The 24,780-nt window shown below is 55.8% G+C and overlaps 1 protein-coding gene across 1 annotated transcript in view; it reads right to left on the reverse strand.

Annotated features, from left to right (window-relative positions):
* Positions 1–24,542, reverse strand: part of PITPNM3 (PITPNM family member 3) — a 90,020-nt gene extending 65,478 nt beyond the window's left edge. Inside the window, exons 1-2 of the mRNA XM_033847164.2 lie at positions 24,380–24,542; positions 6,640–6,735 (exon numbers count right to left, since the gene is read on the reverse strand). Coding sequence (XP_033703055.1) covers positions 6,640–6,735; positions 24,380–24,401 — 118 coding nt within the window. The 5' untranslated portion in view covers positions 24,402–24,542. The remainder of the gene's footprint in view (positions 1–6,639; positions 6,736–24,379) is intronic.
* Between the last annotated feature and the right edge of the window lie 238 nt (positions 24,543–24,780).

Below are 24,780 nucleotides of genomic sequence, written 5' to 3' on the forward strand. Positions count from 1 at the left end.
ACCCAAGCGTGCAGTTTTCTGCTTGTTCATTTAACATTCATTCTACAATGGAGGGCTTCCTGAGGAGCTGCTGTATGCAGTGTGAGACACGACCTCCATCCTGTAGGAATTCAGCTTTGTGAAAAAACACAGCGGGAAACTGACACAGTCAGATGAGTGAGCTGGGGCTCCTGGTCCAGCGCTGGGTAGACAGCAGGTGCTTGCACGTCCTAGATCCTGGCTCTTCTATAATGCGTGATCCCTCTCTCACGGTGTATGTGAGGCTATCAGAACCCCGAGAGGCTTCAGCATCTTCTCCCTCTTCCTTGTATCTGCGTGACCCCCCTCCATCCTTCCCTCTCGGCCTTCTGTCTCTCTCTCTCTAGGAAATGTATCTCCTCTCAGACTCTCCCCGTGTTCCTCCCTGCTTGATGCCCATCCCTGACCCAGGTCCCTTTCCACTGATCTCCGTCCCTCTGGGTCCTGGGGTTTCTCTGTCTCAGGCTCTCTGCCGTGTCTGTCCCTCCCTCTGGGCCTCGATCACAATTACTCTTTGCTCTCGCTCTGTCTTTATCCCAGAACCTGTCTCTCTCCTCTCTCTGGGTGGATGTGTCTCCTTCTTGATCTCTTCTCTGGGTTTCTCTGGGTGCCTGCCCCTCGGAGCTTTCCACCTCTGCAGGCCTTCTTGGTGTCTCTGATCTCTCTCTCTCCTGGGTCACTGTCTCTCTTTCAACTCTCTTGGTGTGGCTCTCTTGGTGTCTCTCTTGGTGTGTGTGTATGTGTCCCTCTCTCCCGTCCTCTCTGAGTCTCTCTTGCTCTCTTTCCCTCTCTGCTTTCTTGTATTTTCCCTGGCTTCCTTGCACTCTCTGCTGCTCCCCCCACCCCCTGCCCCAGGCTTCAGCCTGCCTGTCTCTCCAGCCGCTCCCCGGCCCCCCACCTCACAGACGAGATTTCTCTCCTTCTCTGGGCCGCTCCTCTGCCCCTGCGCTCAGTACTCAGCCTTAGATCTTCACCCTGGCAACAATGGGCTTGTCCCCTGAGTGGCAGCAAGAAACACACACACACACACACACACGCAGCAGCTGAGAAATCTCCTTTTGGAGTCACTCAGGAGAACCAGGGAGACGTGTGCCTCAGCTCTGAGCCTCCGCTCAGTTTCCCCTCACTGTAGTTGGAGACTCCCAGTGGAGGCCAAAGGCCGCGAAGGGCTTTATCTGAATAAACGTCCTGGTTATTGACTTTGCTTTTCGACTCCTGGTGACTGTTCCCTATGTGCCAATGCTCAACCCCGGTGACCCCTGGTGCGGACAGAGTTTTTGCATCTACTTCGACCCCCCTGAGCCCCAGTCCCTGCCCATTCTAGGTGCCAGGCTCAGCCTCACCCACCAGTACCACGCCCCTGGCCTTGACCTCAGACTGACTCCGACCCGGAACAAAACCTGGATACAGCGAAAGCCTTTCTTCCTACCCTGGGGCCTCTGTGTCTGCTGGACCCACAGGACTTCAAAGCGGGGAACCTCCTTGTCCCATGCTAGGCAGGCTTCACCTGCAGCTCATGGAGCTGAGGGCTCGGTCACCTTCGGCCATCAGCCGGTCCAGGTCCCTCCAGCACTCCTTGCCTGAGGCCAACAGGCCAGTCTCTCCACGGACCAGATATGCGCTGCTCTGGGGCCTCTGGGACACAAGATTGCTAACCTCCCCGACTGGGGACCGCTCGCTCCATGCCCCACCTACGGCCGTACCACCACCCTCTCTTCATCACAAGGGGGTCCCCACTCAGCCCATTCCCAGAAGCCTTTGGGGCAGCTCCTTGGCATTTGCTTCTCTACGTCCCCTCCCCCAATGAGAGGGAGGGTCAGGGGTCAGCGACACACCTGTGCTTTGCTTCTCTGAGGGCTCCTTTGCCCAGTTTCCCAAAGCGATATCCTCCACTCCAGCCACGAGACAAAGCCTGTACCCCTGCTGTGCTCCAGAGGGGGGACCCGGGGCCCAGAGGCTCAAGACTCGCCTGAGGTCAGACAGTAGCTAGTCACTGCCCCAGCCCTGAGGAAAACCTGGCTGCTCTGACCCCAGACGACCTGCGCCACTTCCCCGTACGCTCAGAGATCCTGAGTTCTGAGCCTCTGGTGTCCTGGTGCAGGAGCAGGGGCACACAGGGCCACTCCAGAGCCTGGGCAGGAAGCATGTCCAGAGGCTACTGGGCCAGGTCTGCCCTCCTGCACAGCGCTGAGCAGGCGCCCCCCTCGCTCACTCTGGCCACACCAGCCTTCCTATTCACTACTCCCATAAAAGCTTCACACTGGCTGTTCCCACTGTCCACAACACTATTCCCCCAGACCCTCACCTGGCTCATTTCTTGCGATTCGGCTCTCAGGTCAAGGCCACACCTGCTGGGGGCCTCCCAATTGCCCAGCCACTCTTACCTCAGTCCCTTATGTTATACTGGGGGGGAGTGCCTCCATTTCTTTTTTAACGGCATTACTAAAGCTATAACTGACATTCAGTAAACTACACATATTTAAAATGTACAATTTGGGAGTTCCCTGGCAGTCCGGTGGTTGGCCTCGGCGCTCTCACTGCCGAGGGCCCGGGTTCAATCCCCGGTCACGGAACTGAGATCCTGCAAGCTGCGCAGTGCGGCCAAAAAAAAAAAAAAAATACAATTTTTTTTTTAATTTTTAAAAAGTACAATTTGGTAAGTTTTGACATAGGTGCACACCCAGGAAGCCATCACCCTAATCAAGATAGTGGACATATATCCATCGCACCGAGAAGTCTTCGCCTGTCCCTTTTGATCCCTCCTCCCCACCTCCAGGCAACCACTGATCTGCTCCTGTTGCCATAGACTCGTTTGCATTTTCTAGAGTTTTCTATAAATGGAATCATAATATGCACTCTTTCTCAGTCTGACTCTTTTTCACTCAGCACAGTTATTTTGAGATTCATCCGTATTGTTGTGTGTATCAGTTCATTCCTTCTTATTGCCAAGCGGCATTTCATGAATACTGAATACATGAATGTACCGCAATATGTTTATTCATTTAGCCATTGATGTACGTTTGGGTTGTTTGCACTCTGGGGCGATCATAAATGAAGCTGCTATAAACATTCAGGTACATGTCTTTAGGTGGACATATGTTTGCTTACCTCTTGTGTAGATACCTAGGAGTGGAAAGGTAGTTATAACTATGATAAACTGTCTGAGAAGCTGCAGTCTGTCTTCCGAAATGGCTGCCCCATCGTCCGTTCCCACCAAGCAGACTTTCAAAGTCCCAATTCCTCCTCCTCCTGGTCAGTTGTCTCAATGAGTCATTCTAATGAGCGTGAGGCAGTACCTCATTGTGGCTTCAGTTTACCTTTTCCTAATAACTAACGACGCTGAGCGTATTTTCATCTTTCACCTTTCATTTTTCATTTATCTACCTTCTTTGGTGAGCTGTCTGTTCCTCTGCATTATTTTATTTATGGAAACTATCAATAGAGCTCGCTTGCTTGGACATTGTCTTTCCACCCATCACCACTAAGCTGTAAGCTCCATGGGGGTTACGACAGTGTCCACTTGCCCTGCATCCCCTACACCTGGAATAGGGGGATGGACAGATACCCAATAAATACTTGAGAGAGTAAATAAATGACTCTGAATTCTAGCCGCTGCTCTGCCTGACCCTCTGTGGGACCCTGAACAAGTTTCCCAGTTCTTTGGCCTCAGTTTTCCAGCCTGTAAAATGAGGTCAGGGTGTTGAACTCAAACACCTAGAGGGCCCCCTAGCTCTGACATGGGTTTGAGCCATGTCCCCTCCTGGACACCATGGGTTTCCCTCACTCTGCACTGTGGCTCCCCAGATACCCTCTGACTGTACTGACAGGATGGGGAGTGGTGCTTCTTCTGGGTCTGGGAGCCTGCAGCATCCAATCACGGGTACCAGCCGCCCTGAGGCCCCATGCCTGCTGCCACAGCCCGGGGAGCTGGCATCCTGCCCAGGGGCTTGTTATGGTCCCGGATAGCTCCATACTCCTCCCTGACTTCCCCCCAGTCCCTCCCAGGCCTTACATACACAACCAGAGCCCCCAGAGCCTAAGAGTCTTCCTCTGCTACTAGACCATGAGCCATGAAGGTCTCTTGTCCCACCAGGTAAACCCTAGTGCTGGACAAGTGGGATGGAGCTTAAGGAAGAAAGGGAGGGAGGAGGGCCCCATTTTCAGTAATAAGTCGAAGAGAAAGGCCTGACCTGGGCTCCAGCGCCTCTGCCCCCACCTTGCTGTGTGAGCCTGAGAGGTCCCTTCCATGCTCTGGCCTCTGCTCCTGACAGTGTGGCTCCACCACGGCTGGAGGTGGAACTGCAGAGGCAGCAGGTTGCAGGTGGGGACAGAGATCACACCCAGGCCAGGGTCAGGGCTCAGCCTGGGCTGGAGAACAGAGGCAGGGAGGTGACCCTTCAGAGCATGCCCAGAAAGCCGGACACTCATGGCCTGGCCCCAGATGCTGAGAAAGCCCTTGGGAGCAGAGAAGGAGGATGGCTTTACCTCTTACTGCCCTGAGTGGAGGAGATATGCAAAAGCCTTGTCCAGGGAGACCACAGGGAACAGACAGGAGGTGAGGAGTTGGCAACGCAGAACCAAAGAGGTTCCAGCAGCAGGCGGGCGGATCCTGGGGCTGAGAGCTACAGATGCTCTGGGAGAGGTGACATAGGAAAGGTTCAGAGACGTGAGGTTCAGAGGTCTGGTAGGGAGTGCTGAGAGGTGGAAGACAGGGAAAGAGATGGGAGAGTGTGTGATCCTGGGATAGTGGAGAGAAGGAGAGACAGAAGTGAGGGGGCGGGGAGGAGATGAGACAAAGGAATAGAAGAGAAGGTGGGGCCACCCATAAGAGAGGAGTGAGAGGGGAGGCCAGTTTGGGAACTGCAGACAGAGCAGTGAGATCATGGGGGCAGAGGACAGAATGCTGAGGGTCCGCAGGGAGGGAAGCAGGATGGATCCACAGCTGCTCAAAAGGAAAGCAGGTGCATAGGGCCCATGGGGATGGAGACGGAGCTGACCGGCGCCACCCGCAGACGCCTCCCGCGGGAAGCCATCATCGGCATCTGGGAACGCAGAGCCCTGATGAACTGCAAAAGTATTTTAAATGAAAGTGTTCTAAGCATGAAAATATTGAAGCCGTTGTTGTCACACTTTGCGTGCGTTGCTATGGAGAAAGTCAGCCCCGGCTGCCACTCCAATCAGACGCCAGTGGGAGACAGGAAAGAAGCCCCAAATGGGCTGGTTTGGGGTTAGCATCAGGGAGGGGGCACTCCATCCAGAGTCAAGAAAGGGGGAGGCTCAGGCTGGGGCAGCATTCCACTGCCCCGCCCCCACCGTGCCTCCCCGAAAATCACCTGAACTGGATACAGTCTCCATTTCTGGAGGCACAGAGCTGATAGGGAAACTGAGGCCCAGAGCAAGTGAAAGACTTGCCCAGGATCACAGAACGAGTCAATGGCACGGCTGAGACCATGTCCCAAGTGTCCTGCTCTGGGTCCTGGGGTCTTGCCAGCGCATGCTCTGTTTCTCTTTCAAGACCCCATTCAGCCAGTACTTCAAAGCTGGCCCCATCCCAGGAGTAAGTCAATCCCCCAAATACGGTGACTTCCCAGAGTGGAGCTGAGCCAGCCAAGTGAGACTTGGGGGCCCTCCTAGCCTGGAGACCCTCCTAGGCTTGTGCGTCTCACCCAACCCCGCACGGCCCAGGCCAGCATGACTGTGAGGGTCCTCTCTCCTGCTGTCCAGGCAGACTCTGCCTTCCACTGGTCCCCACACCTGCCCTGCACATCCTCATCTCTGAGACCGTGCTCTCTGCCTGAAATGCCCACCCCATCTGGTGTCCTCTTCTCCGATCCTTGTAACGTTTCTTGTTTTCCCATCCTCACTTAGCGCCCCTTGCTACGTCCGGCAGGCAGGCCATGCACCCAGCACTGAAATGCAGAGCTGATGCCCTCCCCTCCCTCCTGTCTCCCCTGAACATCTGCAACTAACTCGTCCACATCTCCACTCCAGATCCCCCTCCCACCTGCGGGCTGATCTTGAGAGTCACCTACTGGGTCACATGCAGGCTCATCTCTCCATTCCCCCTGCCGCATGGGCCTCCAGTTCCTGGAAAGCCCCGTCTTTCCTGCTTCAGCACCATCATACGTGCTGCGTCTTCTGCCTAAGGCTCTTTCCTCCCGCTCTTCTTCTAGCCAGCTCCTGCCCTCAGTGCTGCAGAGAGGATATTAAGGACCTCCCCAGCCTAAATCAGGCACCCCCATCATCACTCTTTCTATTAACACCTGGTGCTTTTTACTCAGGGGTATTAGCTCCCCTTTGTGACTGTATTTTCCTTTATGTAATTGTTTGATGTTGGCCTCTCCCACTAGACTAGCAGCTTGATGAGGGCAGTGGCCACGCCTATCTGTTTACTGCAGTACGGTAAGCGCCTGAAATATTGTAGGGACTCAGCAAATATCTCAAAGAGTGAATGACTGGACGCTGAGCCCCAGCCCTGAGGGGACTCACAGATTGGGTAATAAGGAAGCACGGAATTGCAGTGTCTGAGTGGGGAGAGATACTAACTCCCAACAGGGATCCCCTTCTTGGAGCTTCTAAAAAGGTCACCCAGACAATGATGGGACGATGAGACTCACTCACCTCTAGCATCAAAGAATTCATCATCAGAGCTCTCCACTGAGTCGCTGAGGACATTTCGAAGGTGCCAGGGGGCACCACCGCCCGGAGGAGGGCCACCTGCCAAAGGAAACACACCTGTTAGCCAAGCTTGAGGCCGTGTCCTGACATGAAGGAGGTAAACCCAGACTGCCCCTGGACCAAGGTTTAGTCGGCATCCTGCACGTCCCTGCCCTCCTGACTTCAAGTGCACAGCATCTCGCAGAGCCCTCCCACCGCTATGCTTTCATTTAAGACCCAAATTCCTTTCTGAGACGGCTCAGTGGGGCAGGAACGAGGGTGCCCATTTTGAACACACCAAAACCGAGACCAGAGGTAGTTAAGAGATGTTGCCAAGGTGACACGGTGTATCAGGAAGCATCAGGTAAGTTTTGCTGTTTTAATAAATGATCTTAAAACACTAACGGGCTCCTTCGGTCTCCGGGCTTGTGGACCCCTGCGGCCGTCGCCCGGCTGGCGCCAGGTCGGCTCGGCGGAGGGAGGGCCTGGGCTGTGGGTAGGCGGGAGGGAGGTTGCCTTTCCCTGTCTCCCCCCGGGCCGCCTGAGGCGGGAGGAAGCAGCGGCAAGAAAAAAAAAGAAAGAAAGAAAAAGGGATTCCCTGGTGGCGCAGTGGTTGAGAGTCCGCCTGCCGATGCAGGGGACACGGGTTCGTGCCCCGGTCCGGGAAGATCCCACATGCCGCGGAGCGGCTAGGCCCGTGAGCCATGGCTGCTGAGCCTGCGCGTCCGGAGCCTGTGCTCCGCAACGGGAGAGGCCACAACAGTGAGAGGCCCGCGTACCGCAAAAAAAAAAAAAACAAAAAACAGTAACGGTTCATTCCTCACTCACACACAGCTAGGAAGGGGCCTCTGGCCACGGCGGTCACTCAAAGACGCCACCTTATGACGCCAGCATCTCGAATCGAGACTTCCGGTTTTGCAGAAGCAGGGAAGGAGAGCACAGAAAGGCACGCCCAGTCGTAAATGAGTCTTCCCACACGTGACACACTTCTGCTCATGTCATTGGCCAAAGCAAGTCACGTGACCAAGCCCAGCTTTAAGAGGGTGGAGGCGAAGAGAAGCAGACACCCTGAAGGGCATTAGTGATGTCTGTTGCACACGTGTGCAGGCCAGGGAAGGACTGCAGCCTCCCCTGGGGAAAAAGCCCCACACTAAGAGAAGGGGGACCTGAACTTGAGTTCCACCCCGTCTCTGCCACTTGCAACCTCTGTGGCCATTTCCTCTCCATACCACAGCCTCAGTTTCCCCTTCTACAAAATATCGGCAACAATCAATCCCGAGCTGGAAGGATCAGAAATAATGCATGCTCAGCGCCTCTATCTCGGGGGGCGCTCAGTGATGGTGACTGCTATTATTATTAATATCTGCAGAGGCCAGGACATGGGGCTGAGAGGATCTCCAGAGCAGGCAGGAGCAAGTGCCTATAGAGAATGTGGCCCCTTGCCCTGGACTCAGCCTCAACCCACCTCCTACCCCACGACCGGAGGGAGGAAGGCCAGAGGCAGAGCTGGGTCAGAAGCCTCCTCCCCTGACCCCCATTCTCAGAGCCCCCTTTACTTGGCACTTTGGGACTCTCATGGAACCAGCTGGTGCCCGGCACATCCAGGAAGCCCTCCACCTGCTCCCTGGACACGTGAACTACTGGAGATGGCATATGAATCCCAATCTAATTGTAAACATTAAAACCATAAAAGTGGGGCTTCCCCAGTGGCGCAGTGGTTGAGAGTCTGCCTGCCGATGCAGGGGACACAGGTTCGTGCCCCAGTCCGGGAGGATCCCACATGCCGCGGAGCGGCTGGGCCCGTGAGCCATGGCTGCTGAGCTTGCGCGTCCGGAGCCTGTGCTCCGCAACGGGAGGGGCCCCAACAGTGAGAGGCCCGCGTACCACAAAAAAAAAAAAAAAAAAACAAAACATAAAAGTGTTAGAAGAAAATTGACCTGGTAATTTTCCTGAGGAAATAATCAGAGAAGTATACAAAGATGGCAATATATAGTTGATCATCTTAGTGTTCTGGTAATACTAATAAACTGGAAGAAATCCCGGTGTCCATCCACAGAGGATCAGACATACATTCATACACAGTCATCAGGGGAATTCTTTGCAACTGGTAGGAAAATCAAGTAGCTCCTTATGTACTGACATGGAAAGATGCCCACGGAGTATGGGTAGAAGAAAAAAAATGCACATTGGTCCCAGAATCGTAGGTATCTTTTGACCCCATTTTTGAAAAATATACTTATACCTGCACACTGAGGGTATGTACAGCACGTTAGTTAAGAACTCAGGGTCTGAGGTTGGAAGAGGCCTAGATTCAGGCTCAGGCCCTTGCCTCTTAGAAGCTGTGTGATGTCAAGTGAGTCCCTTCACCTCTCTGTGCCTCATTTTCCTCTGCCATAAAGTGAGGAAAGCTCATACCTGCCCGATGAGTTTATTGTAAAGATGAAATAAAATACATCGAGGTGCTTAGCACACGGCCTAGCATATAGCAAGTGTTCACAACAGTAGTTATTATACAAATGTACTCACACATGCGTTAAAATGTCTGGAAGGACAGGCACCGAAACATCAATAGAGATTATCTCTACAGAGTAGAATTTGATAAGAAGCAGGGAAAACTCAATTTTTACCCTGCACATATAATTCCATATGACTATTAATTTTATAAATTCATCTTATCGGTTCTAAGACGTACATTTTTTTCACACTTCAACATCTTCAAAATTGGAGTGTGTCTTACATGATGGCATGTCCTCATTTAGCTGGCATTGTTTATTCTTTCCTGGGGTATAGAAAATAATGACGCGTCTTACAATTGACTGCATCTTAATTCAATGGAAAACAGTAAAATCGCCATGCACACAAGGTACGTCTTCCTCCGTACGGCCCTGGCCATCCAGTACATGTGGGTTCTTGCATCAGCAATGCCCCTACCTCAGTTTCCCCATCTGTGCAATAAGGAATCTGACAGAGACTTTCCCCTGAAACTTTTCAACTCTGACTGATGTTTGAGGAGCCAGTCTGGCACATAGTAGATATGCATGAACCGGTGAGAGGTGGGCATTCCCCCAGCCATGGCTAGAATGCCCATCACGATGCAGTCCTCAGAAAATCTGCTGCAGCCTCAGCTCCCCACACGGAGTCACCCTGCAGGATGCTGGCACTGTTCCCTGCCCTGAGCTCAGATCTCAGAACGTAAACTGTTCCTGAAGGGAGAGGCCAGCACAGGTCAGCCCAGGGACACAGCCCTCCTGCCTGTCCCTTCTGCCCCACCCACCACAAACTCCCAAACACACACCCAGCTTGAGCTCCATGGCTTGGAGCCAGGCCAAAAGCACTTTCTGAAACACAGAAAAGGCAGAGGCCACAGGGAACACTGACCTGGGAGTCGCTTCTAGGTGTAAAGCTGGGTCTGCCATACACTCTCTGTGGGGACCCTCTAAGCTTTTGATTCTCACCCAACAGTGTGGATGGCATGACAGGCTGATCAGCAATTTCCTGCCCGTGACCCCTGGATTTATTGCGAGGGAGTTTGAGAATCGAGATTCACCATAACTGAGTATTTCTAACGTGGATATGGGACCGTTTCCCAAATGTATGTGGGGGAAGTTCTAGCTAGTGCAACAAGACAAGAAAAAGAAATAAAAGGTATACATGTTGGAAGAGAAAAAACAAAATTGCGTTTATTCTCAGATGGCATGATTGTCTATCTAGAAAACAAAAACTCTGCAAAATCTACAAAAAAAGAACCTACTGGAACTAATAACTGAGTATAGCGAGATCACAGGATACAAGATCAAAATTCAAAAGTCAGTTGCAATCCTGTATGTCAGGAATGAACTGGAATTTGAAATCTGAAAAACAATACCATTTACAATAATATCAAAATAAAATAAAGAAGTGCTTAGGTATAAATCAAATGTATGTGAAGATTTCTGTGATTCAAAAAATACAGTCACTTAAACTTCTTGATTTTACACTAATTTTATGTTTTCTCATATAAACCTATCCCTTTTTTTTAAACCTATCCCTTTTATAGATGCTAAAGGTATAAAACCCATCAGGCAGCCCATATTAATGTGCAAATATCCCTTGCTGTCCAAATCTATTCCATTACTAAGAAAGCAAGAATCTGGGTACTCAGGACAGTCATGTCAGCCTCATCTACTTGGCTCCTGAGTTTGGGATGGTTAGCAGCAAGGGTTTAAGTAGCGATGGGTTTGTCTGAAGCTGTATCTGAGTCGATTTGGGTCCTGAGTTTGAATAGTGAGGGTTCAGCAAGAAGGTCCTGGTAATGGTGGGTCTCATACCTGTACAGTATATACTCCACCTGAGAATGAAGAAGGGCAAGGATATTCCTGCCAACCTCTCCCTCCTAAATAGAGTGTGTGCTGGAGCCTGAGGAAAAGAGGAGAGCTCTGGAAGTTGTCCCTCCCTCACTCCCACCACCACATCCATCCTTGCAGGCCGCCATCATCTTAGGTCAGCGCAACACCCATAACACGCGTGACGGGCTGGCCTTGGGGAGAACCCACCAGCAGGGAAGGCTGCAGGGAGGCCAGTTCAGCTCCATTTGAGGGAGATGTTCTCCCAGCTAGAGGTGGGCAGAGAGGGAAGGAGCTTCTGGGTGTCAAAGGGAGCTGTCCATCCTGCAGGGCGCTGTGTGAGATGCTAGGGACACTGAGGTGAATAGAGGGACAGGGCGGGGCCCGGCCATGGGGCCCTCCCAGCGCGGACACTCTGCGGGGTGTGGGTGATGGTGGCAGTGGGCAGGGAAAGCAGACCTGGAACAAGGAAGCAGCAAAGATCGTTTCAGCAGGAGAAAGTGCTGGGAAGAAAGTAAAACGGTCCCTTCCTACCTCCACCACGTCCTCCTTCCTTGAGTGTCTCCTACAGACTACACTTCAGAGTGTAATTACAGCCTGGAGAATAGACAGGCAGGAACGCGTGGATCTGTACATCCACCGAGGAATGATGACAAGGGCGATCGGCCCCGTCATCAAAAGAACTCTGTCACCTGTTCGAGTTATAAACGCTGAACCAGCGCTGTTTCTCCTTCCACATGAACCCTTCACCTGATTGTTGACTCTCCTTTGCGGCAGAAATCTACAGTTGATTTTCTCTTCAAAGGCATCTTTTATCTGGTTTACTTTTATCTTCTTTGTTTTCAGAATGCATACCTGCACTGGTTTTTAAATACACACTGTAAGTTTGCTTAAACCTGCTACAGTTCCTCCCTTCTTGCAAACAACCTCCGGAAAGGGAGAGATCTCGGTTATCTACCCTGGTGTAAAAAAGAACCTATAAGAATGGATCATGTTAAGAAGCAGCCGTCACCTGGGTTCTGGGTGGAAGATGTTCCCTTCATCTCTTCCTTCAGGGTGCAGGTTTTTCAGTGAACGGCAAAGATCATACTTCAAAAAAGGAAAACAGTGATAGACAGAGTATCTTGGGAGGGGTGTGAGGGGAAGACTTTTCTGAAAAGGTGTCGGATCAGTGGAGACTTGAATGATGAGACACAGCCAGACATGCTAAGCGTGAGTGTGTACGTCTGTATGTGTATGCATGCTCCTGGCACACACGTGTGGGATGGACAGGCAGAGGAGAAGGATGAGAGCCTGTGATAAGAGCTGGAACAAGTGACGGAGGGGGAGACAGGTGTAAGGGGAGGTGAGAGAAGAAATGAAGCCAGACCAGGTAAGATTAGGGTTAAGCTTAGGGTTAGGATAAGGTAGGGGGTTGCCTGCTTGTTGCGGATGGGAGCTCAGCACAGGTGGATTTTAAGGTTCCAGCCTCCACCCAGCGTCTATCACCTGCAGACTTCAGGAAGAGGGAAACACAGATGCCCAAGAGGGTCAGGAAGTCTCCCAAGAGACAGGGGGCACAGGTCAGGTTGCTAAAGGCCACACGTGATCTTGAGAGTCAGAGAAGTGGGTGCCACGATCCCAGAACAGCAAGGGCAAAGGCCCAGAAGCACAATCTCCTTGAGGTGGGTCCCTGCCCTCCACCTCTCTGCATTTTCTGTGTCCCGTACAGGGTCCCAGGTGAAAGAGGGCCAAGGGGTGTTTGGCAAACAAGCAAATGAACAAAAATGATCTGCTAGCTGCTTCACAGGTATTATCTAAAGTCATCCTAACCAAGCCTCGTGGAGTGGGTGTCATGAATCCCCATCTTACAGCTCAGGAAATAAAGTTCAGAGGTGTGAAGTCATTCGATTGAGGTCATAAAGCTAATAAGCGATGGAAGCAAGATTTGAAGCCAGGTCCACATGACTCCAGGGTCTGTGCTCAGGACCACCATGTTGGGTGCTCTCTAGCAGAGCTCAGGGCACGGGGCCCAGGTCTTCTCTTCTCTTCCCTTCCCAGGCTGCAGCGTCCCTTCCGCAACCCCAAGGCTCGGCCTACTTCTTCCAGCAGACTCCTTCTGTCCCACCTTCTCTACCACACTTATTCAAAACTCTAAATCAGGGGACTTCCCTGGGGGTCAAGTGGTTAAGACTCCGCGCTTCCAATGCAGGGGGCGTGGGCTCGATCCCTGGTCGGGGAACTAAGATCCCGCATGCCTCGAGGCATGGCCAAATTAAAAAAAACCTCTAAGTCAGGATAAAAGAGAAAGGGGAATATCCCAATCCTTCCCGGCAATCCAGAGAGAAACAAACGATCCTTCACACCCCACGATACGCTGATCCCCCAGCAAAGCTCGGGGTACGGTGGGGGGCCTGCAGTGGGAGGGGCTGCTAGGAGCCAACCCCACCCTCTCTCCTGGCGCATCTACCCACCACCATCAGGTCCAGTGCGGTCTCCTAGACCTTGTCACAGGCCTGGGTCTCCCCAGCGTGGGTGCAGCCAGAGGTCACCCACTTCCCCACCTTGGCCCTGGCTCCCAGGGATGCAGGAATAGGCAGATGGACAGATGGACAGGAGTCAGCAGTGGGTACTCTGCCCAGTACCGGGGACCCCAGGGCAGCCCCGGCCTGAGGGTCAGCCCCACCAGAAGGGAGTCACCACCCTGCTCTCAGGAGCCCAGTCTGAGGGGAAAGACATTTCACAGTGAGGAAAGCCCTGGCACAGTAAAGTGAGGGAGGTGGGTATTGGCCGACTCTTCCTGGGCCAGACCTTGGGCCAGGTGGTGCCCAGGAGGAAGGAGTTGGGGACAGAGCTGAATGGGCTCAATCCTGGCTCCTGGGTGCCAGCCTTGGGGCCCAGCCCTGCACAGGGCACAGGACAAAGGAGGGGTGGGCAGCCTAGACTCTGGGCTAAATGCCACCCCTACCTCGTCTCAGAGGTGTGGACAGGACCTCCCAGAGGCAGACACCCTGCAGGCTGAAGGGCCCAGAGGCGTTCCTGGGGGAGGAGGCCCAAGCTGAGCCTTAAAGGAAGGGTGGGCAGGGTTGGCCAGGCTGGGGCAGGGTGGGAGGGAGTAGAGACATGGGTCAAAGCAATCGGGCCATTTCCAAGAGACGCTGGGTCCAGAATCTTCTCCTCAAGAGTAAGAAGTCTGGCTCATCAGAGCAAGGGAGGGGACATAGGCGTCTGCTGTGACAGCCACGGCCCTGTGGGTGTTCGAGTAACACCTACCAATTTCCAGACCTCCAGGGAGTCACAAGCACCTCTGAGCTGGCCAAGGTGGGCTGCCTGGCTCTGAGCCTGCTGCCCGTGAGTGTGGCCGCAGCTTCGGTGCCCAGTCCTGCCTGAGGCCACATCTGAAACCACGGCCTGGCAGGCCTGCGGGATTCCAGCAATCTGTGCCTCGGAAGAGGACGGGGCCGAGGGGGAGAAAAGAGCTCGGCTGTGGGCTCATTCAGGCAGGTCCCTCGTCTCCAGTCTGTCTCTGTCTCCTCTCTCTCACATACACAGACACACACACACACACACACACACACACACACACACACACACACGGGGATGGCAGGTTCTACAAGCACAAGCATCTGGGTCTAACTACTGACAATCAATGCTGCGGAAACCATCAGGCTGCCAGACGTCCCGTGGGCAGTGGGAGCCCCGTTAGAATCACACTTCACAGCTCTGGCCTGGGGTCCCAGGGGTCCATCCACTTGCTGGATGCAGAGTGAGAGATGCAGAGTCTGAGTGAGGCTCCTACTGGCAGGCTGGGGGTCTCTGAAGGCCCACCTCCTCTCTGCCCCTTCTCCCGCAGCCCTGGCTTCCTTCCTCCTCTCACTGTCAGCTCCGCCACTTCTCAACTGGTAATCTTAATAAATGTCACTACGCCGCTCTGTGCTTCAGTCTCCTCCTCTGTAAAATGGGGGTAATAACAGTCCTTCCCCAGGGTTGCTATGAAGATTACGTGAATGAATATTTGGAGAAGGTTTGGCATGGTGCCTGGCGCTCAGTGCTATAAAAGGGTTTGTTAAATAACATAAATAAATCATGATATCCACGGGCCTTTCTCTGGTCCTTTCACAGGTGGGAGCTCCCAAGAGTGGGCCCCTCTGCTTCTCCAGCCCCTGGAATGGGAGCCCAGAGGGCAGAGCAGGAACTGAGGCTGGAAGCTCCACAGCCCCGACAGTCTTGGGGCTGCCCCTGGTGCACAGCTGGCCCTTCTCTCCTCTCCACCGGCGCAGCTTCCTGGGGCTGTGTCTTATCTGCCCCCCAAACCTTGAGCTACCTAAGGCCAGGACCTGCTCTGTCTGCAAGCTCCTCCACCCATAAGTCTGGGTTCCAGCAACACGTCATCACTGGGAAGGGCCCCCCCTCGCCCCCCACCCCAGCCCATACCATGTTCTTTCCCTCCAAGACTTTGCTCCTGAACCTCCCGGTACCTGAAATACCCTCCATCCCCACCCTACCCCAGCTGAAAGCCTTCTTTGACCCCAGTGCTGGTCTGGGTACCTGCCTCTTCTGTACTTCCATGACATCCTTTACCTGTGCCCATCAGAGCACCAATCTGCAGACTAGGTCCAGGCCTGCCTGTCCCACTGGGCTGTGGGTTCCCCCAGGCAGAAACCTGGTAGGAATCCTCCCCAGGCCCATAGCCTCTTCCAGCCCAGGGCTGGGCACAGAGAAATCTCTTGTTCCACTCAGCATGGCCCAGCGCCAGGTAGATCTCAGGAGGGCCCCCTCTCAGGGAAGTATCCCATAGGGAATGTCCTCAGGCCCACTCTCTGGGTCAGGATGAGTCTGACCAGACCAATCAGGGCCAACCAGCCCATGCTCAGCCTTCAAGGGGCTACGGGGCCACCCAGGGAGAAACAAGAGGCCAGGAGAAGCTGCTTCCAGAAAAAGGCATTATTGAAGGAAACCAGTGCTGGTTGGGGGTTGGTTGCTATAGAAACATGTCCTAACTATCTCCCAAACTGCTGTAAGCGCCACTGATGAGCTCGTGTGCTGGGCTGTTTCAGGGCACATGCCAGGAGTCCCAGAAGGGCCTGTGTGCTGGGGTTCCCAGCACCTGGAGTCCAGATCCCGGAGGACCCTGAAGGAATCCAGCTTCCAGGGAACCCACGTAGCTCCATCAGTCCAGGGGTGGACACAAGAACCGAGGCTGAATTTTCCTGAGACTAGCCATGGCCCAACCTTGACCTTAACCACAGCCTAACCTCGAGCTGACCACAGATCAAGTCACAACCCCGATCACAGAACAACTGGGACCTGATCTCAAACCAGGCCATGAAGCCGAGCTCAGGCCAAGCCACACACTAAGCCTTGACTCCGTCACAGACCCAGACACACGGTCGGCAGTGACTCAAAACAAAGGAATGCCTCTGGCCACCGACTGACGCCTGACCCTGGTCATAAACAGCACCTGGCAAAATCAAGGCACTGTATCCTATAACTTCAGGGCTATTTTCACAGCTAACACTAAATTCTGTATAGCATTTTACACCACTGCCCGGGATCTGCATGGCTTTCACTTCCTATCATCCTCACGGCAGCCCAGGGAGGTCAGTTCAGAAGGGCTCCGATCCCTCTTTGCGATGCCAAAAAGGAAGCTCAGACGGGACCTGCCTCCCGTCATGCTCCCTGCGCCTGGGGGTGGCCTGGGGGTGGGATGACAACCCCAGTCTCCCAGCAGGACACAGTTGGGCCAACCAGTCGTTTTGGGAAAAAAATGTGCTTTTTGAAGACCTGCTGGTATCTCATAAATATGCTACTTAAATACCCATTAATTACCTGATTTAGGAGAGAATTAGTGATTAATAGCTTTGGCTATCTATTGTACTTTCATTTGCTCTGCCCGTTCGGCTCCCAACAGTTCTGAGTTATTTGGAACAATTCTCTCAAGCCCCAGATGTCCCACCAGACTCTGTCCCACCAGACTCTCGCTCCATAAGGGAGAGGTTTTCTCCTGCCTCTAAAGGGAGCTCCCAGAGCACCTGCCAATTCACCACCGATGGCTCTGCCACCTGCAGCCTCCTCAGGAGGGCGGGGGAGCCCAAAAGACAGGACAGAGGGGCCCCTTCAGATCACCCCAGGACCCACTGAGGGGAGCAGGGAACAAGAGACCAGGAGGGACCCAGGCATCCAATCAGGGCATGGGGAGACCAGATTGGGGAGGGTCACAGAGTCAGCGGAGGATGCTGGGGGCTCCTTTAGAGGAGCTGGCCAGCTTTTTGGTAAGGTCACCAAAGGCTACCGTTGGCCTGAAGCAAGCGGCAGTAGGGGAGCTGTCCCCACCGGCCAGGGCCAAGGTGACTCCGACCGGCCATTTGTGCTACCTGCCACTCTGGAGTGACTACAGAGCAAGGATGGGGCCCAGGGTTGCCTCTGCCCCAGGCTCTGCATTTGGTACCAAATCACAGCACCGGGAATTGCCAGCCGGGACCCCGGAGGCAGGGCTGCGTGATGCTCTCACCGCTGCTCCAGATTACACTGTACAAGAAGGAGAGAAAAAGGCAGCAAAGGGATAAACACCACCCCACCCCACCCCCCACTGGGCAGTAATGGGAAGGCTGAAAATAGCTCCTTTTACCACAAGGGATGATTTCAGAATTGCTCAGCTGAGACCAGCCTCGGGGGGGGGGGGGGGGGGGGGAAGTTGGTGGCCTGGCGGCGGGGGGGCGGGTATGGCAGGCCAAAGGGAGCTCTGATCAGGAGGACAGCAAGCTGGACCATGGCCACAGCAGCCCCAAACCTCCCAAAGACAGACTCATGGAAGAGTTGCAGCCCCTCGAGCCCGCAGCCCGGGTCCTGCACACCTAGATCCCCGAGGAGGTCAGGAGCGCAGGACATGACGTGCTCTGCAAACACGGAGCCGAGCAAACACAGCATCGGCGGCAGACAGCTCGGAAGAGGCCTCTCGGATCCTCCAGAACTCCACGCCCCTCCCAGACAGAACCCAATGTGTTTCTATTTTTGCTTTCAACCCTTGTTTGGCATCCCCGGCTAACGGACGGCTACTTCCCCTCCCTCCCGAACAACGGGTCATCTAGGAGGGGGAACACCTCCTCGCTGGCCTTCCCTGCCCCAGGTCTGCAAGTTAACAGGCTGACCCTCAAAACGGAAGACGAGGCCCCAGACAGGCACACACACATCCCTCCACCAGGATACCTGGAGAGAACAGCTTGACGCCCGAGAACTCCGGTTTCTAGAGGCAGATGCATTAGCACCTGCCCCCCTGCCAGCCCTGACCGCCCCAGAACCACAGCGCCCGCCCCCGCAGGTCCTGTATTCACCCCACACTCAGGTCACAGCCCAAGTCCCTACGTGCCACCCCCAGCCTCAGCCGGGCCCCAGCTTGAGCCGTGACCCCATCCGCGAGCGAACCTCACGCATGCCACCCTGCGGAGAGTCTGGAGGAGGCGGGGTGGGGCACCACTGCAGGGACCCAGCGCTCACCCACAGCCGCTGACAGGCAGAGGCACCTCACGCGCGCGCCCCCCGGTGGCCACACGGCTCTGCAGGCCTCCGCAGGCAGGCCGACTGGGGCCCTGGAGGTGGCATTTACCTCCGGAGTGACTCACTAAGGCTCCCATTCGTTTGCGAAAGGGGCTGCAGTGTAGCATTTCCCTTCTCTTTAGAAAACAAGAATTGTAGAAGAGGGAGTATAAAGAGATTTGAGGGAGTGGGTGGGGAGCTCAGATCCCATTTGATTTCCAAACTCATCTGTTATGCACTCTCTCCTCCCCCTCCCCCCCCAGCCCTTCCCCTGGGGGCCCTGGCCGCACCCTTCCACGTGGCTCCTGGCTGAAGATCTGGTGATAGGCTGGGGCCCCGGGACCCTGAAGAGGCAGGTGCTCTCCATGTCCCGGTGCCCAGCTTCCCATTTGTCCTCCCATCCCCACCACCCTTGTGAGGGAGGAGAAGGGAGGAGGTGAGGGCCCAAAAGGCACAGTAAAGCCAGTGGGGAGCGAGGCCAAGAAGGAAAAGAGAGCAGTGTTTGAACTGGAGCAAACTCAGAGCTGTCCTGTCCCCCGAACTCTTTCTTTCCCATTCCCCTTTTACAGACGAGGAAACTGAGACCGGAGGGGCAGTTCAAGGGCAACCAGTGACCGAGCCTGGTCTGTTCTTTGTTACACAGTCCAACTCCTAGGAATGCTGAATCCAAGAGAAGAGACCTAAGTTCTAATTCCAGCTCTGCCTCTGACTTTATGTGTGACCCTAGAACCAGACACTTAACACTTCCAGGCCTCAGTTTTCTCATCCATAAAATGGGAACAACATCAGCCCTATTTCAAAGAGATGCTGCCGTGCCATTGGACAGTAAAGCATGTTGACTGCTACCAAAAAATGAGCCAGACTGTCCCCAGGATGATAATCCCTGACGCTCTCCCTCCCTCTCCCAAGCCTGGAATCCCAGAGAATTTCTGGGGGGCACCCAGAGCCTACTGAGTAGCTCCCAGTCCTCAAAGCCTCACTGGTCTTGGGAGTTCACACCCTCTGTCGTTGAAGACACCAGAGCTCAGAGAAAAACCCTTTGCCTTTCTGGCCTCAGTGTCCCACTTGCATAATTAACAGGTAGGACCAGAAGATCTCCAAGCCTCTTCTAGACATGAATTACCACTGTATACTAAGATGTATACGAGAAAACATCCCACTTTCTGGTCAGTCCGACACAGACATGGCCCCAGCAAGGGGGGGCCTAGCCATGTCCTCGTACCCTGTGTTCCACCACTCGAACACCAGCTAGGACTGGGGCTTCACGCGCTGGGGGTAGGACTCTGTTTTAACTGTGCTGTCTTTGACTCACCACACCATACCACAGCCAGGGCTAAGAGGCAGCAAAGGGTCTCGATCTGGGGCCTGCTGGGGCCTGCCAGGTCGGCTGCTGTGACACGTAACTCAGCAGAGGAACCAGAGACTGGCCCAAGCTCCAGCACTTCCCCGACTGCATGGAAGGCCCCGAAGGCTTCCTGGGGGCAGAGTTTTATGAAGGCCTTGAGTTGGGACACGGTCATCTGATTTGGCCCTAGCCTTCTCCCTCGGAACCTGAAAAGGTGCATTTGCAATCTCCCCGCAGAAACGTGATGCTCTTCCCCAGAAACACTGCGAAGCCATCCAGCACCCTCGGCCTGGGAGTTTCTGAGTCGTGCCTCAAATCTCCTGGCACCCCCGCAAAGTCCTGAGAATCCCAGAATTGGTCCCTTTCCCAAGCTTCCAAATGCTCTGTCCTCTGAGAGCTCTGGCCGCTCCCCACGCCACCACCTGGGAGCCGTGAAGCAGGGGGCCCAGAAGAAGGTCTGGCTTTGGGATGTGAGGGGGCGGCTGACTCAGCAGAACAAGGTCCCAGCCAAAACTCTGGAAACACAGGTTCTGGGGCCAGCTCTGCCACCACCTTTTTCTGTGGCCTTGGGCAAATACCCCACACCGCAGGCCTCAATGTCCCCTCGTGGTGAGGGCTTTGAACATGAGTTTCTGGAAGCGTCCTCTCAGCTCTGCCACTATAGGATCAGTATTTTACTCACTCGAATTACTGGGTTTGATACAGTCCAGCCCGCTGGCTCCGCCCCTCAGAGCAGAGGTCAACACCTGGCAGCAAATAAACTGGTTCCTGCAGCCTGGAAGGCCCAGCCCTGTGGCCCCAGCCCCGCCTCTCCAGATGGTCCTGGCCCAGCCTGAGAGGTTCCAAGACCTCTTGGCTGTTGTCTCTGTTCCTGCCCGGCACGGCCTTCCACTTGCCCTGCCCCCGGGTGGGCAGACACCCCTGCCAACCTGCTGGGGTGTGGAGGGAGGCGTAGAGGGGCCCAGGGAGGAAGGGAGGGGCCGTGCGGCTGGCAAGAACCAGCACAAAGTCTTCCCAACTAAGACAGCCCAGCCAGGCTGGCCTCGCTTTGCCCCCACAGGAGCAGCCAGAGGGATCTGTCAAAACACCCAAGCTGGGCTTCCCTGGTGGCGCAGTGGTTGAGAGCCCGCCTGCCGATGCAGGGGACACGGGTTCGTGCCCCGGTCCAGGAGGATCCCACATGCCGCGGAGCGGCTGGGCCCGTGAGCCATGGCCGCTGAGCCTGCGCGTCCGGAGCCTGTGCTCCGCAACGGGAGAGGCCACAACAGTGAGAGGCCCGCGTACCGCAAAAAAAACCCCAAAACACCCAAGCCTTACACAACCCTCCCATCTCCCATGCTCTCCGGAGCTCCTCTCGGCCTTCTGCAGCCCCCTAGGGATGCTTCACCCCAGCCAGACAGATTTCGCCACCCTTGGGCACCTCCTCCCCCCCCACCCCCATTCCCACCCGCCATACCTACACCTTTCCCGTCCCACCCTCCTAGCCTCACCTGCCCATGGAAGCCTGCCCCTTGCCACCTGCCTGTCCAAATTCTGCCAGCCTTTAAGGCCCAACTTCTAGAGATATTCAGCCTTCGCTGTTTCAAGCCCCCACTGGCCTCCTCTCTGTCTGCACTGCACTCGAGGCCTGCCGCCGTGGGTAGCTGTGCATTTCCCGGCCCCTCCCCACTGCCAGCCCTCACCTCCCTACTGCAGACTTTCATCCCCAAGGTAGGCCTCTCTCCTCCTTTGTCCACTAGACAGAGCGCTCCCTCAGGGCAAGACCAATGGCTCTCCTCCTCTTGCCTTTTCTCTCAAGACTGGATACGGGGCACCATAACGATCCTGTTCTGTGTGCTGAAATCTCCCCAGAGATTTGGTAGTCGCCCGTTGGGGATCCACCCTCTGCCATTTATCCAATCCTTTCTAGGACTTGATTACATTTTCTCTTGTACCTGGGCTCTCCTGGCAGCATGGAAGTCCCTTTCACTGCCTTCCTTCAGCTCCTGTGTGACACGGTTGACATGATGGCTGGCTGCTCAGGCTGTGCACTGCACAGGTCTGGGACGCCTTCGCTAGACTACAAAGTGATGACCTTGGAGTCATGCCCTATGGTGGCCCTGAGGCCCAAACCCCTATCTCCAGTCAGTGGCTCCTCTGACCAGTTTTAGACGGAACACCTCACAGGTCAGAGAGCACACTCCCTCATTCAGAGTCTAGCTTCTCACAGCCTTCAGCCTCCTTTGGTTCTAACAGCACCCTCTTCTCCACCAGAGTGAAGGCCTGATCATTTCTGACTGACCATCAGCCTGTCCATCCATGGTAGATGGTCCTGAATAGCCACTCCTGTCTGAGTTACAGCCCTTCCTTGGGCCTCAGTTTCTCTAGCTGTAAAGAGAGGGACTGGGGCTCCTACCTCCAAGGATTCCCTTTGTTCTAAAGCTCACCAGTCCACCCTACACAGATTTTGACATCCGTGCACACATCACCACAAGTTGTCTTCAAGTCAGCGAGCTTAGAAGCCTTAGGAAGAGAAGGGACCTTTACAAAATGCAAAGGAGCCTGGAAGAGCTAAGAAGAGGACGAGCAATCCCATCTTGCTGAGGTCAATCCTAAAGGCTCCTTGCGGGGGCGGCTGAGGGTGGGAGAAAAGAGCCTGGGCGGTTTGATCCACAGAGGAGGGGAGTCTGTGCTGCCCTGAGGGAAAGGGCCAAGCATGAAACTGCAGCAGGAAAGACAAAATGTTAGAACACCAGGCACTGATGCTCAAAGCAGAGCAGTTTTTCACCCGTCACTGGAACAAATTCCCACGGACTCTCAGTCTAGAGACCAATGCACCCACAGACCAAGGTGGAGGGGCCGGAACCGCATCTTTGTTCTGTGAGGGGGGCAACCTACGAGGGTAGCAATGGAGAAAATCCAGTACTCGAAGTCCTTACAGCCTGGGTCTACATCTAAGCTCTGCCCAGACCCTCTGGGCCACCTGGAGGGACCTATTTCTCCGAGTACCTGTTTCCAGATGTTTTAAAAAGGGAAGAGTAACACTTCCTGCCTCCCGGCATGGCTGTGCACATTGCCTGATACCTAGGACAGGCAGCAATTGTTAACTGCTGCTGTGATGACAGTGCTCTCGGGCAGGTGATCTGTGCAAGGGGTGTGCATGTACTTACACACACACACACACACACAGGCAGCAGAGGCGCGGGGGCAGTGGGCGGGACACACACCCTGCCATGTGCCCTATGGGAGGAGGGGGTTGGGTAAGGACCCAGGGAGACAGCCTTTTCCAGCTGCCTGGGGGGAAAGGGGAGGGAAGTGAGAAAGGGGGTGTTTACATGTGTTCCGTACTTGCTGTCTCACACAACCAGCCCCACCCCAAGAAGACTCCTCAGGGACAGAACGGGAGTGTATTCTCAGGCGTCCATATCACACTCCCAGCATATGTACAGGGGCATCCAGACCCGGCCCTTGGTCGGGGCAGCATTTGTGGGGTGGCAGTGGCTTGACACAGCCCAGCGGTATCCAGCCCAAGTGTGTGCAGGGGTGAACTCACACTCATGCCATCACTGTCCTCGCTGGTGGGTAGAGGGTGGGGTTCGTGCCAGCCCAATGTCGAGTCCAAGGGGATGGCATGGCACCTGCCAACGTCACAGGCTGGGTGTGAGTTCACGGTAGATTTACACATGCCAGCCTCCCAAGCCAGCCCTGCTGTGTCCAGGCTTGCCGCCACCGTCGTTCCACCGCCCTCCCAAGGCACCATGGGCCCGGAGAGCGCAAACAGGAATATAGTCTCCACCACCTCCCGGTCCCAGAGCCCAGCTCCGGGCCTGGCACAAAGCAGATGTTGGCGAATGATCGTCTTGCTGAATGAATGAACGAATGACTAACGCCCACTCCCTCACACCACGGGCCACACGGCCTGTGTCTGGGGGAGGGCAGAGCCCTGGGGACCCCAGAAGAGGCCCCGCTTCAGACCTCCACACCTGAGGCTCTGCCTCCCAGGGTCCGGAAGGGGGGAGGGGGGGAACGGCTCACTGGCCGGTGCGGAGCGGGGCACCCCTCCTTCCTCAGAAGAAATCTGGGTCTCCTGACTGAGCTGGGGGTGGGGGGGTTGTCGCGTCCTGGATAGAGCGAGCGGCCGGACAAGGGGGCGCGTCCTGGTTGGCGCTGGGGGGCGTGGGATGGAGCGGCGGCCGCGGGACCTCGCCTTCGGTCCCCGCGCCCGGCTCTGCCCAGGGCCTCGGGAGGGCGGCGAGAGCTCCCCACCGCCGGGCTGGGCAGAGGCGCCGCAGACCTGGCCCTTTCCGGCGGGGCGGTGGCGAGGGGACGTGGTGTCCCACGAGGTGACCGGGGGCGCAGGAAGGGCGCGGGGCGCGCGGAGCCCCCTCTCCACTCTCCCGGGGGCCGGCCGCGCCGCCGCCCCCTCAGCCCGCCCGGAACCTCCGCCCACCTGCGCCGGGGGCTCACCTGGGCCGGCGCCCCCCGCTCGAGACGCGCGGGTCCCTCCCCCCGCCGGCGGCCCAGCCCTCCCGGCGCCCGCCCTCACCTGCACGGCCCGCCTTGGCCATGGCCCGGCCGGCGGGCTCCGGCGGCGCTGCCCGCTCTCCTCGCGGCTCCCAGCCCGGCCACGGCCGCCCAGCCGCCTCCGGCCGCGAGCGGACTCCGAGCGCCGCGCGCCGCGCCCCCGCCCCGCTCGCCGCGGCCGCCGCCACCGCAGCCGCCGCCGCCTCGCCGCTCCCTCCCGCTCCCTTAAAGGCGCCGAGCGGCGGCCGCGCCGGCCCCCCCCGCGCCGCCGGGGAGGGACTGACGGAGGAAGGCGCCCAACGCCGCCCCCGCGGGCCCGCACCCCTGCCCGGGGCCGCTGCCGCCGCTCCAAAACGCTCCGCTCCGAGCCCCGGACGGGCGCAGAGACGCTGAGGCGCTGCGGTCCAGGCGGAGATGCGCACG

This window comes from Tursiops truncatus, chromosome 20 (assembly GCF_011762595.2).
Source record: "Tursiops truncatus isolate mTurTru1 chromosome 20, mTurTru1.mat.Y, whole genome shotgun sequence".
Taxonomy (NCBI): domain Eukaryota; kingdom Metazoa; phylum Chordata; class Mammalia; order Artiodactyla; family Delphinidae; genus Tursiops; species Tursiops truncatus.